The sequence below is a fragment of the Zalophus californianus genome, chromosome 2 (assembly GCF_009762305.2).
Source record: "Zalophus californianus isolate mZalCal1 chromosome 2, mZalCal1.pri.v2, whole genome shotgun sequence".
Taxonomy (NCBI): Eukaryota; Metazoa; Chordata; class Mammalia; order Carnivora; family Otariidae; genus Zalophus; species Zalophus californianus.
Window position 1 is genome coordinate 168,572,259 of NC_045596.1, and position 20,284 is coordinate 168,592,542.

At 44.3% G+C, this 20,284-nt stretch overlaps 1 protein-coding gene across 2 annotated transcripts; it reads left to right on the plus strand.

Moving 5' to 3' along the window:
* Nucleotides 1-1,491: 1,491 nt before the first annotated feature.
* Nucleotides 1,492-6,097, plus strand: GOT1L1 (glutamic-oxaloacetic transaminase 1 like 1). 2 transcript variants are annotated; one of them, XM_027599783.1, is made up of 9 exons: nucleotides 1,492-1,695; nucleotides 2,404-2,585; nucleotides 2,897-3,008; nucleotides 3,254-3,363; nucleotides 3,583-3,675; nucleotides 3,769-3,919; nucleotides 4,892-5,057; nucleotides 5,524-5,666; nucleotides 5,892-6,097. In XM_027599783.1, exons 1-9 carry the CDS (start codon nucleotides 1,581-1,583, stop codon nucleotides 6,038-6,040), a joined length of 1,221 nt encoding a protein of 406 aa, XP_027455584.1. In that variant the 5' UTR covers nucleotides 1,492-1,580; the 3' UTR covers nucleotides 6,041-6,097. The 2 variants fall into 2 exon arrangements, with proteins under 2 accessions (XP_027455584.1, XP_027455585.1); XM_027599784.1 differs by having other exon boundaries at nucleotides 5,900-6,087.
* The last annotated feature ends 14,187 nt before the right edge of the window (nucleotides 6,098-20,284 follow it).

Genomic DNA, 20,284 nt, shown 5'->3' on the forward strand with positions numbered 1-20,284 from the left:
CTGACACGCTGATACTCGGGACTGAACTGCGATTGAAGTCAGATGTACCCTGGCCTGCCCAGTTATAGAGCCAATAAAAAATCTCTCTTGCTCAAGCTAGTGGGTTGGGCTTTTTATTACTTGCAACAGGAACAGTTCTGATTGGCACGCGTGTTAGAATTCTCACAACTGAAATGTGAAGTGAAAAATGTATGATGACGATTACATGTACATTTTTATTTCAATTGTCTTGAAATATAAACATCATAGAAGAGAAACTGAAAGGGGGTGCACCAAAATGTTAAGTGTGGTTGTAGATTGATTGTAGCAAATCGGTGTTGGTCATTATAGTTTTTTGAGGTTTTAAGGTTTTCTACAATTATGGAGATGATTTTCATAAGCATTTGCCTTAAGGCAGTTTCCCCGGAAGCACAGCCTGAGAAGGGGATTTGGGGCTCATGATTTGCAGAGGGAGCACAATGTAGGAGGAACCCGTAAGGAAGTAGAACTGTGAAGAGGAAACGGGCCTTACAAGGTTGTGGTCCCAGGTCAAGTCTAGCCTCGACCTTTTTGGGGTGGGCCGTGCAAAGGGTATCTGCGTGAGACACCAGCAGTATCTACAGCAATCACTTACAAAGTTATTTTTTTAAACAAAATTTTTTTTAAAGATTTTATTTATTTGACAGAGAGAGACACAGCGAGAGAGAGAGAGCACAGGCAGGTGGAGGAGCATAGGGAGAGGGAGAAGCAGGCTTCCCGCTGAGCAGGGAGCCCGATGTGGGGGCTCGATCCCAGGACCCTGAGATCATGACCTGAGCCAAAGGCAGATGCTTAACGACTGAGCCACCAGGCGCCCCCTACAAAGTTATTTTAAAAAAAATAAAAAAAGAAAGCAAATCGCAAGACTGATCCTACAGAGGCCAGCTCTTTGCGCCCTTGATTTCTGCCATCTACACTTGCTGCCGGGCCACCACTGAATAGGTTAACAAGTGTAGAAGTCTTGGCTCTAGAACTGAGAGAAAGATTGGCTTGCCGAGTTGCAGCTTATCCTGTTTTTAAACATAGGATTCTTTATTTAAAATAACTAAAGAAGGAAACAGTGCTTTCTTTCTATTCCTTTTAAAATCTGGGCCCTTAACAAAACAAAAATAGAAGCTTTTTAAATGTATCCCTCAAGTTGCATTACTGCTGGATCTGAGGTTTTCACTTCTGCACCCTGTTCCTGGGCTGCCAGCCTTGCCCTATCTTCCAAAGGCTGCCTTGTTACTTTGGGTTGGGCAACTGGGAGCCAGAGAAGGCAGTGAGTTAAAGAGAGGTGCCGGGGAATTCCAGGTCCTCCCTCCCTCCTCCCCCATCTCTGCCCACTCTCTCAGGGGATCCTCCTCAACACTCATGGAATATTCCCATAGGCTTTGGGGATCGCCACCACGGAGACTGGGGATTGTAGGGTTCTGTTGCTCTGGTGACCAGTTGTCCAGAGCCTCTGCATTGGATCTGCCAGGGTTCCGGGAAAAGGCAGGCCTGGCTGGGCCAGGCTTGGAGGAAGGCTTTGGAACAGGAGCAGGGAACAGCGTAGGCTTGGTTGTACTTGTATTTCAGTGATGCCTACCCTTTCGGTGTTCATGGATGTGCCCCTAGCCCAGAAGCTAGAAGGCAGCTTGTTAAAGACCTACAAGCAAGACAATTGTCCTAACAAGATTTTCCTGGCCTTCAGAGGTAGATGCCTTATGGTTTTGGAGCGTTATAAGACTCTTATCCTGATTGCCTCTAGGAGAGCAGTCTGCCGTTGTCACGGAGGAATCGGGAGGTAGCCGCGCCTCTGCAAGTGGAGAGCTCTGTTCTTGTTAACAGAATTGCCTGGTGGGGAAAAGTGCAAAAAATGTCCCGGGTCATTCTGTGCCCTTTGCCCTTAGCTGAGGGCTTCTGGGGATTTGGTAAGAGCTATGCCTTCTCCTCCAGCTCAATGCTTCGGGGTCTGCAGGGGCACGCTACTTTCTTCAGCCTCTTCCTCTCCCCCCGCCTTCCTCTTCTGTTCCTGAACTGAGCATCATTCCCTAAACTGACCCTTCTGAAATGCAGCCAGTCCTCGCCACTGTGAAAGTTGGGGTTACCTTTGTTTAGCCTCATGGGTCTAGAACTCCCACGTCGTATGCCATGTTTGCCCTTTAAAATGACACAGGGTTTAAAAAAATGGCATAAGCTTCGGCTGTCTTCTTTAAAAAGACAAAAATTATACACATTCACTCAGCACATTGTTTTTATAAAGGGGAAGAAAAAAAAAAAGAAAGCTGTCTTTTCCTAGGCAACTTTCCAAAGCCCCAAGAAAGCTGGGCCCGATGAATTGTTTGCGGGCTGTCTGCAGAGCCCTGACTCAGAAGCCCTGAGCCTGGGCATCCAGGGCTCCCTCTGCGGCTTCCCTCACAGTCTGCATGACCAGCGAGGGCCATCCCTGGGTGTCTTCCGTGGTGCCCAAGATCCGACTGCAGATCGCGTATGATCCCTCTCTGAACTACGAGTATGTGCCCGTGAAGGGCATGAAATCATTCACTGAGGCCTCCTTGAAGCTCCTCTTTGGAAAGCACAGCCAAGCCATTGTGGAGAACAGGGTGAGATGAAGGGCCCTTTGCTGACTCACCCGGACTAGGGGAGCGGAGCTCTGGGGCTGCATAGTCCTTAACCAGAAAGGGGCGTTGGAGGGCTTCCTGGCATTGACAGAGAGGACTGTGAGACTCAGAGTCCAGAGACTTGGTCAGTGGGGGACAGAGCCAGGATCCGAACCTGGAGCCACTGTTCTTTGCATCAGCCCACACTGCTGATGTACAAGTTCTTTCCAGGAAGTAATCATCTGAACCTGAGGCAGTAACAGCATCATTATTACTCTTTTAAAGAGTTCTTTCTGTTTATTTTCTGTTGGCAGGTAGGGGGTGTGCACACTGTTGGTGACAATGGAGCCTTCCAACTTGGGGCCCAGTTCCTCAAAATCTGGTGTAAGGATTCTCAAATAGTTTACATTATTTCTTCCCAAAAAGGTGAGTTTTTATGCAAAATGGGGGTGACAGAAGATCCCTCTCTCCTGTTCCTGAGTCCCACCCCATTTGCAATCTTCACTGTTGCCCTTCTCACTCTCTGTCATGAGCAAGATGGTAGACAAGCCAAGTATGCTTGTGCTTTCCTGTTACTGTCCCACCTTCTGCCAGTGACCCTCAGACCCATTCCCTGGCATGTCTGCCTCCATTTCCTCAGTACCAGCGGGAGGGGGGCTGTGTTCCCACAGAACCCTATGGACTCGTCTTCCAGGACATGGGCTTTACAGTCTGTGAATACTCCTTCTGGGACTCCAAGCAGCTGTGCGTGGACTCCAACGTGCTCCTCGATGTGGTGGAGGTAGAGGGGCCCCTCTCAGAAACTTCTCCCCAGACCTGATTACAGTTTTATTTTCCTTTCGTCCTCTCCACCCCTGTTGTCATGAAAGGCCTTTTCTGGGCTTGGATTTGCCTGGCCCTCTAGTAGGAACCAACATGGAGGAGGAATTCTCCTCCATATGCCCTAGTGCCACTCCCACTTGGTAGGGGAAGTGCCTGATGAGACAGTGTCTACCTGCAGCAGGCCCCACATGGCTGTATCTTTGTGATTGGGAACATTGGTGACTGCAACTTGACACAAAGTCAGTGGGCAAGGTTGATGGCCAACATGAAGGTGAGCCCAACATCCGCTGGACTTTCCTCCCTCTTGCCATCTACCATCTCCTCCACCAACTTCATCCTTTTTCCATTCTCCTTTCTCCTACAGAGCAAGCAGATATTCCCATTTTTTGACATTCCCAATCAAGGTTTATCCACTGGGGACTTGGAAGAAGATACTGGATTCTTAGAGTACTTTGTGTCTCAAGGCTTTGAGTTCTTCTGCAGCCAGTCTCTGTCCAAGACTTTTGGCATCTATGGTATGGAATGGGCCAAAGGGGAGGGGAAGGCCTTGTGCTGAAGTGATGCCTTAGCCATGGCAGAAGCGATGTGCTTGATATCTCCTACCCTCTGGAGAGAGCCAAGGCCTCCAGAGAGAGTACCATGGAGGCAGAAGGGAAGAGCACTGGGCTACGAGTCAGGTTCTGCGGTATTGTCTCAGCTCAGTTCCTAAAACTAGCTACTAAAACTGACTCCAGTTCTTTTTTTAAATTTTATTTATTTATTTACTTATTTATTTATTTATTTATCTATCTATCTATCTATTTATTTATTTATTTTTAGAGAGGGAGAGAGGGAGGAGAGGTAGAGGGAGAGGGAGAGAGAGAAACTCAGGGGGCTTGATATCATGACCCTGAGATCATGACCTGAGCTGAAATCAAGAGTCAGATTTGACTCACCTCACTGAGCCAACCAGGTGCCCCAAGACTGACTCCAGCTAAATCATTTTGCCCCTTTGGGCCTCTCTTTCCTCAGCTATAAGATGAGGGGGAGGGCTGAGTGATCTTTTAAGTGCTTCCCATCTTTGAGACTCTACACTTTATTTATTTTTTATTTTTTTAGATTATTTATTTATTTATTTGTCAGAGAGAGAGAGAGAGAGAACATAAGCAGGGGGAGTAGCAGGTAGAGAGAGAAGCAGGCATCCCGCTGAACAGGGAGCCTGATGCAGGACTCGATTCCAGGACCCTGGGATCATGACCTGAGCCGAAGGCAGACACCCAACCGCCTGAGCCACCCGGCTGTCCCCCATCTTTCAGACACTTATAGCTACTTTTTTCTGGAAGAAGAGCCTCTGGAAACTTCCTGGGATCTGGATACCTGCTCGGCTGGGCTGGGAGGGGGGGCCCGGTAGTCCAACCCTCTCTTCTGCAAGGTTGGAAGTAAAGTCATCAGGGAAGGCCCTGGTAATGGAGAAGGAGACTGAGGGGCTGTCTGTCCCAATGCTGCAGATGAAGGAGTTGGGATCCTGGTCGTGGTAGCACTCAACAACCAGCTCCTGCTATGTGTCCTCTCCCAACTGATGAAACTCACCCAGGCCCTGTGGCTAAACCCTCCTACTATGGGGGCTCGCATTATCACCTCTGTCCTCTGTAATCCTGCTCTTCAGGAAGAATGGTAAGGGCAAAGGGTGGGGGCGGGAAGGGATGGCAGAGCCTCTAGACATACATATAGACTTGCCCATTCACAGGATTCTTCCTGCCCAGTTGCCTCTTTGACTCCATTCATTCATCAACATTTGCTGAGGACTCATTGTGTACCAACACCTTGGGGGAGTGGGCAAAAGGACATTCTTTTTGGACACAGGCCAATGAATTATTTGAAGTCTTCCAGATTGCAGGAGATTAGGCAGCATCAAGGGCTTGCTACTCTGTCAAAATCTGCCTACAAGCCTGCTTGGCTTGCTTAAATTAATATGGGCTGAAACTACTTTCCCACTTGTAACCAGATCCTGGGCTCCACCAGTGTGCCCTCAGGCACTATCCTTGGGGCTTTTGAAGGCAAGAAGCGTGCAGTGGCAATGAGGAGCTTGACAGCAGGGAAACCTCATACTTTAATTTCTTGCTGTCTTTTTTTTTGGCAGGAAGCAGAGCCTGAAAGGGCTTGTAGAGAACATCATGCTGATCAAGGAAAAGGTGAAGGAGAAGCTCCGGCTCCTGGGAACCCCTGGTTCCTGGGATCATATCACAGACCAGAATGGGCCCCATAGTTATCTTGGACTCAACTGTAAGTGTCTAGGAGGGGGTAGCTCCCCCTTTTCTGACCTTGGGATTGTATTTGAGCATTAAGCTTCACTGACTAGGTGACCAGTCCCTAGCTGTTTGATTCGAGGGAAGTAGAGTTGCTTTAAAGACCCTTCTGGATCCCCAGAAATGCTGGCACTTCCTATCACCTGTAATCCACCCTGGGCTAGAAGGGAGTTAGTATCTCAGACCCTGGGATGATCACCAGCCCAACAGGTGGAATACCTGGTCAAGAAAAAGCATATCTACCTCCCCAAGAATGGTCGGATCAACTTCACCTGTATCAATGCCTGCAACATAGATTATATCACTCAGAGCATCAATGAGGCTGTCCTCTCCACCAAGGGCTCAGAGTAGCAGCTGCAGAAAATTGATGACTCCCGGTCAGAATAAAAAGCTTTAGTCTTTGCAAAAACTCTGTGCTGAGTATTCATTGCTACAATTCATTTTTCTGCAAAGCATTCTCTCTTTCCACCTGTTTATGAAGCATTGGTTTGGCCTCAGCAGAGAGAGGTTAAAAAGGCCCAGAGAAGAAGGGAATGTCTATCTTCAGTGACCATCTCATAATTATTTAACAGCTACTATATTAAGGCCCTGATCTGGTGCCTTAGTTTGTTTAGGCTGCTACACCAAAATACCAACAAATCCAGTGTCTGGTGAAGGCCCTCCTCCTGGTTCATAAACAGCATCCTGTAACTGTAACGTCACATGGTGGAAGAAGCAGGGGGTCTCCCTAGGGCTTCTTTTACAAGGACACTAATCCCATTCATGAGGGCCCTGCCTCCATGATCTAACCACATCGAAACACCATCACATTGGAGATTAGGTTTCAACATATGACTTCTGAGGGGACAGGAACATTCAGATCATAGCATCGGGGTGCCAAAGGGAAGGCAAAAAACCAGGTACAATCCAGTCCTTTTTCTCTAGAAGCTTAGAGTCTAGTTGGGAGAAGAGCCTTAGTTCTATGAAAGCTAAGTAACATTTCGAGGTTGAATATAATAAAAAGTCACATAGATTATCTGGACAGGAAATATGTCAAGAATTTAGAGAAGAAAAACATTAATGTGGGCCAGAACGGTTGGGGAAGATCTCACAAGGAACTACAAATTGGTTTGGGTACTGACGGATAGCTAGAAGTAATGATAATAGGTAGAAGGGAGCTAGAAGGATATCCTAGGCACGGAGCAACCTGAGCAAGGGCCACTGGCATGATTGTAAAATATGATTATTTATTGGGCATCTATCTGCTAACATATGGAATTCTGCAAGCCCCCAAGATACTAAAAGGTATGACAGCTGCTTCTCTTATGGTGGCCTCCACCCTAGCTGGGGAGACACAACCTACATGGTAAAAATGTCATTAAGAATAGGGCGCCTGGGTGGCTCAGTTGGTTAAGTGACTGCCTTCAGCTCAGGCCATGATCCTGGAGTCCCGGGATCGAGTCCCACATCGGGCTCCCTGCTCAGCAGGGAGTCTGCTTCTCCCTCTGACCCTCTTCCCTCTCCTGTTCTCTATCTCTCAAATAAATAAATAAAATCTTTAATAAAAAAAGAATAAAAGGTGGGCGCCTGGGTGGCTCAGTTGGTTAAGCGACTGCTTTCGGCTCAGGTCACGATCCTGGAGTCCCGGGATCGAGTCCCGCATCGGGCTCCCTGCTCGGCAGGGAGTCTGCTTCTCCCTCTGACCCTCTTCCCTCTCGTGCTCTCTATCTCTCATTCTCTCTCTCTCAAATAAATAAATATAATCTTTAAAAAAAAAGAATAAAAGGTGACATAGGGCACCTGGGTGGCTGAGTTGTTTAATCATCTGCCTTCAGCTCAGGTCATGATCCCAGGGTCCTGGGATCGAGTCCAGCATTGGGGTCCCTGCACCACGGGGAATCTGCTTCTTCCTCTCCCTTCCCATCCCAACCCTGCTCTCTTTCTCTCTCTCAAATAAATAAATACTGTCTTTAAAAAAAAAGGGTGACATGTAATATGTGCTAAATGAGTGTCAGTAAGTGGTTAACTCAAGAGGACTTGCTTGCTCAAATGTGTACATCTCAAAAGTCTTTGGGACTGGTCCTTGACTGGTTCCTGGGAAATGAACTCTGAGCCCTTGGAGTATCCTGCTTGATAAAAGTGGCTTTGTATGCCCAAGATCTTGAGACATGTTTGACCTCTGGGGGCTGGAGATTGACTGGTTAAGGTCAGTTACACGGGCACTGCACGCCTATGTGACTGACCCCCAATAAAACTTTGGATCCCAAAGTATTGGTATCCCTGATTGGCAACACTTTATACACATTATCACACACTGGTGATGAATTGAGCTCTGTTTGTGCTGGGTTTAGCACAAGGATTTGAGCAAATACAATGCAAGCTTCCTTGCATTCCATGAAGACCGTTCTTACAAAGCATGCAGACAAGTGATCAGCCTCATGGGGTTGGGCTTCAGATCCCAAAGCCTGTCTGCCAAGACTAGTGGGTTACTGCCTGGAAAATAAATAGTACCTTTCCCATAGATTGTAATTCTTAGGATAGGAGGCGGAGCCTCTGTCTACAGGTCTCATAAGTGAGAAGGATTTCAAGCAAGTTCATGGAACAAGTGGAGCCCGTTCCTGTTGCTTACATTTGGATTTATCTTGATTCCCTGTGTTTCCTCACAGATGCAGGTTCTTCTCTTAGGTCTTCGGAAGACTCTTTTTGTCCTTAGCTTTTAAGGGCTTCTAGCCTCAATGTCAGAAGAACTTTTGTGGAACACTCAGTGCATATGGGTGGTACGTTTTAACCACTGTTGAAGGTGTGTTAGCATGAAAATAGAATTTATTCAACCAGGTTTTCTCAATCTCTAGGATTTTTGCTTTTGGAACCCAAGCCACTGGTCTGTGAACAATCCAAGCAGGCTCACTGGGAGTCATGTGCAGGTATTTTGGCCCTGGCCCTAGTGGAGATCCCACTGACTTGCAAATGAGAATTAAGACTAGAGACTTGATCAGATTCTGGTTTATTGTTATTATTCCTTGTCTTAGTAAGGTCACATCATAGATGGTGGTGGTATGTTTCATCAAGAAGCATATGATACTAGCTGTTTTTCTGTGATGTTAGTAGTTATTGATGATCATTGCCTAGCTTCATTAATTCATTAGTATTGCAGAATGGTGATATTCTAAGTCTAACATTATTTATTCATTTTTTAGCTAGAATACTTTTTTAAATAGGAATTTCCTCTCACTGTGATTTGATGAATCTGAGCTGCATTTTATATAGGAAAGGCAGAATTAATGCTTGATTCTGTCCCGCCATTTACCAGTTTTTATTTTTTTATTATTATTTTTTTTATTATTTTTTATTTTTTTTTAATTTATTTATTGGACAGAGAGAGACAGCGAGAGCAGGAACACAAGCAGGGGGAGTGGGAGAGGGAGAAGCAGACTTCCTGCCGAGCAGGGAGCCCGATGTGGGACTCGATCCCAGGACCCCGGGATCATGACCTGAGCCGAAGGCAGACGCTTAACGACTGAGCCACCCAGGCGCCCCATTTACCAGTTTTTAAATCAATGAGTTATTATACTAGCATTCTCTAAAGGTGATTGATGAGATATTTTAAAAAGTGTTATGAATGTATGGGTTTAAACCTATTTTATGTGTTTTAGTCCACTGCAAACATCACCCTTATTGATGTTAAAAATGTCCCATCTTTGACCTGTAGGAACCAATTCAAATTAGTTTCTGAGATCTTTTGATACAACCCTAGTACTCTGATGGCTTCTCCGCTTTCTGGCATGACAAGATGTTCCAGGAAATTTTGAACATCTTCTGCCCCAGACCTGGAATCAGTCATTTCTCAAAGGAGCTGTAATCGCTTTTAGCAGATAAAAGTATTTATAACACCACAATCTGGGCTCTTAAAGTGTTCATTGCTGCTGGACTGGTCATCATTTCCAAGCCTTTTCAGTAACATAAAATACATTGAGTGCATACTGATGTTCCAGTCACAATTCAGAACTTCAGTGTTTTTATTGACCCCATTGGTTTTACATCTCCTTACAATCTCCTTTCTCTCATGCTCCAAATTCCAGTGTTTTTGACAACACCAATATGATTACTTGTTTTACCTGACACTACCTACACAGTAGCTTCTGAAAAATAATACCAATACCAGTACTGATATGATTACTAAAAACAATTAAAAATATATTTTTTGCAGAGGTTTTTTTTTTTTAAGGATTTTATTTATTTATTTGACAGAGAGAGAACACAAGCAGGGGGAGTGGGAGAGGGACAAGCAGGCTCCCCACTGAGCAGGGAGCCCGACGCGGGGCTCCATCCCAGGACCCTGGGGTCATGACCTGAACCAAAGGCAGACGCTTAGCGACTGAGCCACCCAGGTGCCCCATTTTTTGCAGAGTTTTTGTCCTTGGGTTACACCCCACTGGGGATATATACCTGAATTACTTGTTTTAAAGATACTTAGAATAGTTCCTTTGTGTGGTTATGCCACCAATTCAATGTACAGTTGAATTCATTTGTTTTATTTCACTGTTTTAGAGAATAATTTTTACTTTTCTTTTATGATTATGTAAAATACTTACATAAAATCAGATCTATACAACAAGGTATATTCAAAGAGGTCTGTTTGTTTTTTACTGTACTCTCCATGCTACTCCCTTCTCCCTCATAGATAACATTTGTACAAATTGTATGGTTTATTCTTCCATTTTGTTTAAAATGGTAATCAAATATCTATGTGCATGTGTGTTAAGTATTCCTAACTTTTCTTAGGCAGTAGCCTAATAAACATATAAGTAGTATTTCATTGGTTGATCTCAAATTTAAACGCTTCAGTCTTAAGAAGCATCTACATCCGGGGGCGCCTGGGTGGCTCAGTTGTTAAGCGTCTGCCTTCAGCTCAGGTCATGATCCCAGGGTCCTGGGATCGAGCCCCTCATCGGGCTCCTTGCTCGGCAGGAAGCCTGCTTCTCCCTCTCCCACTCCCCCTGCTTGTGTTCCCTTTCTTGCTGTCTCTCTCTATCAAATAAATAAATAAAATCTTAAAAAAAAAAGAGGTATCTACATTTACCCTATCTGCATCCTATGTTCATTTGGCTTTCATCTTTCCAGACTGGAGTCTAACTTTGCAGTTTGAAGTCCATTCACTTCATGAATAACTAGTGAGATTCTAACTAGATGTGTATCTTTGACTAGTCATTTCCTTTTTCTGGGGCTCATTTAATAAATGATAGGTTGGAATAAAATTTTCTCAAGATCTTTTTTTACCTGGAAACTTTATTATTCCCTACACTTTCTTTAGCTGGTCATCCTTTTCTTAAATTTCTTAATGTAATTTTAAAAATTATCTTAAATTTTTCTTTTCTTTTTTTGTTTTTTTAGAGAGAGACAGAGAGAGCATGTGAGAGTGGTAGGGGGAGGGGTAGAAGGAGAGGGAGAGAGAGAATCTTAAGCAGGCTCCATGCTCAGGGTAGAGCCCAACATGGGGCTCAATCTCACGACCCTGAGACCATGATCTGAGCCAAAATCAAGAGTTGGACGCTTCACTGACTAAGCCACACAGGCGCCCCTTAAATTTTCTTAAATTGTCCAGAATGAAATATATCATCACCTCAACTTTCTTCTGGTTCTTAAATTCTACAAGACTATGTCAAGCATTTGCCAGGCTGGCTTCTCTAGAAAGCAGCCTTTGGGAATTAGGGACCTTTTGCTCCAAGATATTCTTGTATCATTTGAGTCATCATCCACAGTAGATTTTGAGCCTCCTTTATGTTTTAGCTCATTGGGATACAAAGAGGTATAGGATATTATGAGTTGTGTTGTTTAAATGTCATTAAGAAACACCAATTCTGACCAATAGTATTTGCTTTCGGTTCCAAAGTAAAACACACACACACACACACACACACACACACACACTTGTTGATTTGCAACATATATGACAACAAGAAAAATAATACATACCTTGGGGTGCCTGGCTGGCTCAGTTGGTAGGACTTGTGACTCTTCCTCTCTGGGTCCTGAGTTCTAGCCCCATGTTGGGTGTAGAGACAACTTAAAAATAAAATCTTTTTTTTTTGAGATTTATTTTAGAGAGAGAGAGAGCGAGTGGGGGGAGTGGCAGAGGGAATCTTCAAGCAGACTCCCTGCTGAGTGAAGAGCCCCACATGTGGCTTGATCCCATGACCCATGAGATCATGACCTGAGCCGAAACCAAGAGTCAAACGCTTAGCCAACTGAGTCATCCAGGCACCCCACTTAAAAATAAAATCTTGGAAAAAAATACCTTGATGGAAAATGGACATAAACAAGCAATTTATTAAAGGATTTAGGACATTAGCGAGCAATTTACTAAAAAGGAAGCATTCAACCTGAAGAAATTATTATTCATTATTAATTAAAGAATGCAAACTAAAATAATTGGCAAGAGTGTGGAGAACAATTCAACAGACAATAAGGATAAAACAGTTAATCTCATCAGCATCTGAGGGCAGGAAATGAGACACATATATCTGTGATACTGCATGGGAACTGAAAAATTAGGAATCAATACCCATTTCTCTACTTCTCTTTAGGAGTGGGAAAGTATTGATTAATTATAGTAAGACTGTCTGCTTTTGTGGAATGTTCACTTGAGTAAGGTTTTATGGTTTTCTCCAGCAAAATTCAGTTTCTTATATGCAGGCTTGGAGTAAGAAGGCAACCAGGTGTGATCAGGACGGGGATCCTGCAGTAAAGAGTATGACAGAAGAGAGAAAGGTGAGAGGGACACGAGAACATGAGGCAGCCGCTGGTGTCTGGACCATGGCACCAGGGCTGGCTGTGAAGGAAAGCTGATGTGAAGGGAGGAAGTGATGTCAATGAAAATGGTGCCGTAAGGACCTCTGAAAATTCTCTCCTCCATAAAAGCAATGAGAAACTGGCAAAAATTATCAGAAGCAACTTTTTCGTAACTCTGGAAATTAACCAAAGGTTTGCAGCAACCTAGGGAGTGTTTATTCAAGAAAAAACAGCCGACTCTTGATAAGAGCAGTGAGCATTGTGGGATTTTAACTGGCCATGTTCCCATCCCCTCTCTCTAGCACTGCATAGTCTTAAAAACCAACAGTGAAAAAACAAAAACAAACAAACAAACCAACAGTGACAAACATGGTGAATGCCAGCAAGTTGGAGCTCCTTCATAGCCTTATTCTCAGCTGGCGGGCAGCTGTTGACATTCCCCTAGTGCTTCTTGCAGAAGAAATTGCACCCAAGTTATGTTCATATTATTCCCTAATATATCAATTGTGTTGGAACAAATTCAAGTTATCAAAACAAGCATTAAAGCAGAACTGTTGTCCCATCGGCCTTTTTCAAAAAATAGATATTGAGGAGCTGATTCTAAAACTCATGTGGAATCAAAACCACAGTCAGATATCACCTCACACCAGTCAGAATGGCAAGAATCAAAAAGATAAGAAATAACAGGTGTTGGTGAGGCTGTGGAGAAGAAGGAACCCTTGTACACTGTTGGTGGAAATGAAAATTAGTGTGACCACTGTGGAAAGCAATGTGGAGTTTCCTCAAAAAATTAAAAATAGAACTACTATAGGGCGCGTGAGTGGCTCAGTTGGTAAGGCTCCAACTCTTGGTTTCCATTTCAGGTCATGATCTCACGGGTCGTGAGATCAAGCCCTGCATTGGGCTTCGTGCTCAGCGGGGAGTCTGCTTGGGATTCTCTCCCTCTGTTCTCCCCATCCCCACTGTCTCAAATAAATAAATAAAATCTTAAAAAAATGGAAATACCATATCATCTAGTAATTCCACTACTGGGTGTTTACCCAAAGAAAATAAAACCGTGAATTCTAAAATATATATGCACTCCTACATTTTTTGCAGCATTGTTTACAGTTGCCAGGATATAGAAGCAACCCAGGTGTCCATCGATAGATAAATGGATAAAGAAGATGTAGTACATATATATTATGGAGTATTACTCAGTGACAAAAGAGAATGAGATCTTGCCATTTGCTACAACAGGAATGGACCTGGAGGGTATTATGCTAAGTGAAATAAGCCAGACAGAGAAAAACAAATATCATCTGATTTCACTTATATGTGGAATCTAAAAAAGAAAAAAGCAAATGAGCAAACAAGCAAAATAAACAGACTCTTAAATATGGAGAACATACTGATGGTTGCCAGAGGGGAAGTGTGTCGGGGGAACAGATAAAATAAAACCAACAAACAAGCAAACAAACAAATAAAATTCATGTGGAAATGCAAAGGACCTAGAATAGTCAAAACAACTTTGAGAAACAACAAATTTGGAGAACTAACCCTACTTGATTTCAAGTCTTATAAAGCTATAGTAATCAAGATGGTGTGATATCGGTGTAAAGGTAGACCAGAATAGAGTTTCAGAAATAAACACACACATATATATGGACAACTAATTTTTTTCTTTAAAGATTTTATTTATTTATTTATTTATGCATATAGAGAGCACAAGCAGGGGGAGGGGCGGAGGGAGAAGGAGAGAGAATTCCAAGCCTATCCTATGCTGAGCACTGAGCCCAGTACAGGGTTGGATCCCATGACCTGGAGATCACGAACTGAGCCAAAAATCATAAGTCAGACGTTTAACTGACCAAGCCACCCAGGGGCCCCTGGACAACTGATTTTTGATGAGATGCAAAGGCAATGTGACAGAAGGGGCTGTAAATATTGGATATCCACATGCAAAAAAAAAAAAAAAGGAAGAAAAGAATTCAATCTTTGCACCATATATAAAATTTAATGCACCATATATAAAATTTAACGCAAAATGGATCATAGGCCTAAATGTAAAATGTAAAACCTAAAAATTTAAAACTTGTAGAAGAAAGCACAGGAGAAAATCTTTGTGACCATGGGTTAGGCAAAGATTTCTTAGATATGACATCAAAATATCCATAAAAGAAAGAACAGACAAATTTGAATTTATTGAAGTTAAACATTTCTTTTTTTTTTAGTTAAACATTTCTGCTATTTGAAGTCATTGTTAAGAGAGTGAAAAGACAAGTCATAGACTGGGAAAAAATTTGCAAATCATATATCTGATAAAGGACTTGTGTCTAGAATAATTAAATAACTATAAACTTAGTAATAAGAAAACACAATTTTTTAAATGGGGAAGATTTGAACAGATACTTTACCAAGAAAAAACAAGATATACTAATGGCAAAATAAAGCATGTGAAAAGATGCTCAACATCTGTAGTCAATAAGGAGTCAATAAGGAAATACAAATTAAAAGACTGACCACACTAAGTGTTGGTGAGGATGTGGAGAAACTGAAACTCTCATACAATGCTGCTGGGAATGTGAAATGACACACCCACTTTGGAAAACATTTTGGCAGTGGTTTAGAGAGTTAAACACTACTTACCATATGATCTAGTTATTCCATTACTAGGTATTTACCCAAGAGAAAAAGAAATATACATCCATATAGAATCTTGTGCCATGAATGTTCGTGGCAGTTTTATTTGTAATAGCCAATAACTAGAAACAACTGAAATGCCCACGAACAGGTGAATGGATTTGAACAGATTTACAAATTGTGGTACAGCTATACAATGGAACATGACTTAGCAATGAAAACTGAACGTCCATATTGAGATACATGAACATGAATAAATAGCAAAATATTTATGCTGAGTAAAGGGAACTAGACAAAAAAGTGCATACTGTATGATTCCATTTGTATAATATTCTAGAAAGCGCAAACTAAGCTGTAGTGACAAAAAGATCAGTGGTTGCCTGGGAGAGAAGGGGGACACAAGAAAGCTCTTGGAGGTGGTAGATTCCTTCATTATCTTGACCATAGTGATGATTTCACAGGCGTGTACATATGTCAAAGCTTATCAAATTGTATACTTTAAATATGTGCAGCTTATACAGTCCACTTTTTTTTTTAAAGATTTTATTTATTTATTTGAGAGAGAGAGAATGAGAGACAGAGAGCACGAGAGGGAAGAGGGTCAGAGGGAGGAGCAGACTCCCTGCTGAGCAGGAAGCCCGATGTGGGACTCGATCCCGGGACTCCAGGATCATGACCTGAGCCGAAGGCAGTCGCTTAACCAGCTGAGCCACCCAGGCGCCCCATACAGTCCACTTTTTTTAAAAAAGTTTATGAGAGGAGTGATAAAAAGTGAAAAAGTCACGGGAGCCAGTGAATTAGAAGACTTGGAATCAGAGAAATATAGAAGGTGATGGTCTGCGGGTGGGAAGTTAGACAGGATTTCCATTTTCTGGTGGAGTTAACATGGGAAAGAATACGTTTTCACTTTTTGTTCTTAGGGGCCTCTTTTCCTTTGTAACCCAGCCTAGGACACCGGAAGTATGGGTACCTAGGTTGAGTAAATTGTCTGTAAATGCATCTGGTTCTTCCAATGAGTCCAGACTGTAATAATGACCATTACTGTCATAGCTAATGGACGTCATCTGGAGCCGTACCGTTCTAAGCACTTTACGTCCAACAGCTCATGTCTTGCTGACATGAGCTCCCAGTAAGGTGCCCGACGCTGGCCACACAGCTAGAAAGCGGCTGCAGAGGTCCATGTGCATAGTGCCCTAAGCCCTGCTAAGGGTGCCGCCTTCCCGCATCCAGGCTGCTCCCATCACTCCTTTACTCTCGCCCCGCAAGGACTCTTGCATCCAACTCTGAGGAGGTAAGAAGCACGCAGAACAGGGCCCAGAGGGAGACTGCACTCCAGGCTCTGCGCGCTGGGAGTCAAGCGTAACCGCCTGCGCCCTGCGGAGAAGGAAGAGTAGCACAACTGCGTCCCCTCGGAGCAGATACAGTCCTCTGCGCGGGGGTGGGGGGGGGGACGACACTTGGCGCACAGAGGGACAAAGAGTTACAGGAACAGGTAGGAGGGACGGAACGGTCAACAGGCTTTCTTGGGACGGGGAAAGCGCGGGGAAGTACGCGCCGCGCCACCAGCCGCTCGGGAGCAGCCGCGGGCGCGGGTGGCTGCAGAGAAGCCAGCCAGCGGCCGAGCCTCGAGGCGGGGTCTGCACAGTCCCTGCGGCTCCGCCTTTTCTGGTGGCAGTCGAGCTCCTCCCCGGTATTGCTGACGGCCAACGTGGACCCCGCTAGCCCACGCTTCTTCTCGGATCTGTTCTCGGATCGTTCGGTGCTGTGGGTAGGACAGCTTCCCGGAGGAAGTATTCCGAAGGGCAGTAATCGGCGCCCCACGATGAGCCCTGACCTGCCGTCGGGGAGCTGGTTCTTTAAGTGAATCCGCCTCTGAAAGTGCCTCGCAACTCCGACGTTCTCCCAGTAGGGGCACCCTGAGATTCCAGAGGGTTCCGTGGCATCCCAACGACGTACGCCCTCGGGTTTACTGACGGGTGCGGGCGCCCGAGCCCAGCAGTTTGTGGGTGCGCGCGCTGAGCTTTACCCAGCATTTCTTGGGCTGCCTTCTCCCCTTTTCCATGGGCCGTGGGTCCCAGCAAGACCTCGTAGTAAGAAGAAAAGGAGGTGGGGGCAGGTAGGCCTGCCCTGGTCAACAGATGGCTGCGGACGCACAGGAGGAAAGCCTGGCACTGGGGCGCTTTTTCCAGGCCGGGGCCCGGTTCTCCGCTCTCTGCAGGCAGAGACGGCCCGAGGCTCGGGCCCCAGACCCCGCGCGCGCGCGCGGGTGTGTTGGCGGGGGTGACCCCTCGCTTCGGCTGAGAAAAGCCGAGGATGGGGTTCTGGGGCGGAGCAAGAGCACGGCCTCCAGGACCGCCCGGACTGCGGGGACTGAAGGCGTGACAGCTGGCCGCGCTTCCGACCTCGGGCGCTGCGGCGACAGCCAGCCTGCCCCGTAGGTGGGAGCCCAGAGGTGGGAGGAAGGCATTCTCCACCCAGGCATCGGCTTGGGGCCCTGGGCTAGCCAGGGCTGGGACTCCCGTCTCCGCACAAGGACTGGAGGGCGAACCGCGGAGAAATCCCCACAGCTGATCCGCGGAGGGCTGGGAGTTAGGGGTGCGGGTGGAGGAGGGACTTGAGCGCCCCCAAGCAGGCCTTCGCCTTTGCTCGAGGTTTCCATCCTGTTCTGACTCTAGGGTCGCCCTGGGCAGCCAAATCTGTGGACTCGCCTACTCCTCTGCCATGGACCTCACCCAACTCTGTGATACAAGATTTAAGCGATTTAAGCGCCTTCTCTCACTTTTCACCACACCGCAGCCTCACCGGTCTTCTTTCAGTTCTTGGAACATCAATAGGGTTTCCTGTCTCAGGCCCTTTGCACACGCTCTCTCTTATGCCAGTTAACACTGTCTCTGCTTTTTGCAAGGTCAGCTCTTTCTCATCGTGTGGCTCTCACTTCTCAGCTTAAATGTCTCCCCCTTCAGAAAAGCTGTTATCTAATCCTCCTACAAAGTAGGGTCTTCGCTCCCCACAAACATATTTATTTCTTTTTTCTTGTTTCCTTTATCCTCTTTATGTACACTTTGTGTTTCTTTTATTTTATTCTCTAACTTTGACAATTTAATGTAACATAAAGCAGGGAACATGTTGCCTTGTCAAGCCTGTGACCGGCACATAACAGGTTCTGAAGTTCTTGTGATCACACTTTTATTAATTCATTGACTCCTTGCTCCATAGAACATTAGAGCCAGAAAAATGCCTCCTGGGACAGGGCAGCCTCCCCAGCTCTGCAAAAACCTGTGGTTTTGCAGCAGCTCCAGTCTGTCAGTATGTAAGTTTGGCACCTAGGTATAGTCTTCATTCCCTGTATCTTCCCTTAGAGACCTAAGTCAGGTACCTCTGTAGGGCAGTATTCCTGGGACCTCATACAGGGTCTGGCACTCAGAAGCTCAATAAATATGGGCCATGGAGTGTGGGTGGGCCACCCCCCACCCCCAGCCTTGGCTTTTCACCATTCTCCCTTTGATGCAAATTCAGCACATCACCCCATTTCTTCAAAACTGATCTTACACCACAAAGCTGAAGCTGTCATGGGGACAGAGAAGTGAATTTACCCCATATGGAAAGAATTTCTTTTTGACCTTGAAACGTCAAGATATAATTGAGTAGCATTTTTCTTACAATACAAAAAAATCATTGATCTACCTACAATCCTTTTTGTTTTTTGTGTTTGTTTAAGTTGTAAACTTAAATATATCTTTTATATATCATATCTTTTATATATATAAGATATCTTTTAAAGATATGTTTATATCTTTTTAAAATTAGTTTTAAAATTTTAATTCCAATATAGTTAACATACACCATTATATTTGTTTCTGGTGTACAATATAGTGATTCAACACTTCCAACATCACCCAGTGTTCATGGTAAGTGTGCTTTTAATCCCCATCACCTATTTCACCCACCCCTCCACCCCCCTCCCCTCTGGTAACCAGCAGTGTGTTCTCTATAGTTCAGAGTCTGTTTCTTGGTTTGTCTCTCTCTCTTGTTTCTTAAATTCCACATATGAGTGAAATCAAATGGTATTTTTCTTTCTCCGACTTATTTCACTTAGCGTTATATTCATTAGCTCCATCCATGTTGCAAATGGCAAGATTATATTCTTTTTTATGGCTGTATAATATTCCATTACACACACACACACACACACACACACACACACACACACACACACACACCACCTCTTCTTTATCCACTCATCTATTGATGGACACTTGGGCTGCTTCCTTAATTTGGCTATTGTTGATAATGCTGCTATAAACATAGCAGTGCATGTACCCTTTGAATTAGTGTTTGTATTTTTGGGTAAATACCCAGTACTGTGATTACTAGATCATAGCGTAGTTTTATTTTTAAATTTTTGAGGAACCTAATACTGTTTTCCACAGTGGCTGCACCAGTTTGCATTCCCACCAACAGTGCAGGAGGGTTCTTTTTTCTCCACATCCTCGCCAGCACCTGTTATTTCTTGTGTTTTTTATTTTAGCCATTCTGACAGGTATGAGGTGATATCTCATAGTAGTTTTGATTTGTATTTCCCTGATGATGAGTGATGTTGAGCATCTTTTCATGTGTCTGTTGGCCATCTGGATTGCTTTCTTTGGAGAAATGTCTGTTTATGTCTTCTGCCCATTTTTTAATTGGATTATTTGTTTTGGGTGTTGAGTTGTGTAGATTCTTTATATATTTTGGATACTAACCCTTTATCTGATAAGACATTTGCAAATATCTTCTCCCATTCAATAGGTTGCCTTTTAGTTTTGTTGACTGTTTCCTTTGCTGTGCATAAGCTTTTTATTTTGGTGCAGTCCCAATAATTTATTTTTGCTTTTATTTCCCTTGTCCCAAGAGACATATCTAGAAAAATGTTGCCAAAGCTGATGTCAGAGACATTACTGGCTGTGCTCTCTCCTAGGATTTTTATGGTTTAGGTCTCACATTTAGGTCTTTAGTCCATTTTCAGTTTATTTTTGTGTATGGTGAAAGAAAGTGGTCCAGTTTCATTCTTCTGTGTGTTGCTGTCCTGTTTTCTTGACACCATTTTTTGAAGAGACTGTCTTTTTCCCATTCAATATTCTTTCCTGCTTTGTTGAAAATCAATTGACCATATAATTGTGGGTTTATTTCTGGGTTTTCTATTCTATTGCATTGCTCTGTGTGTCT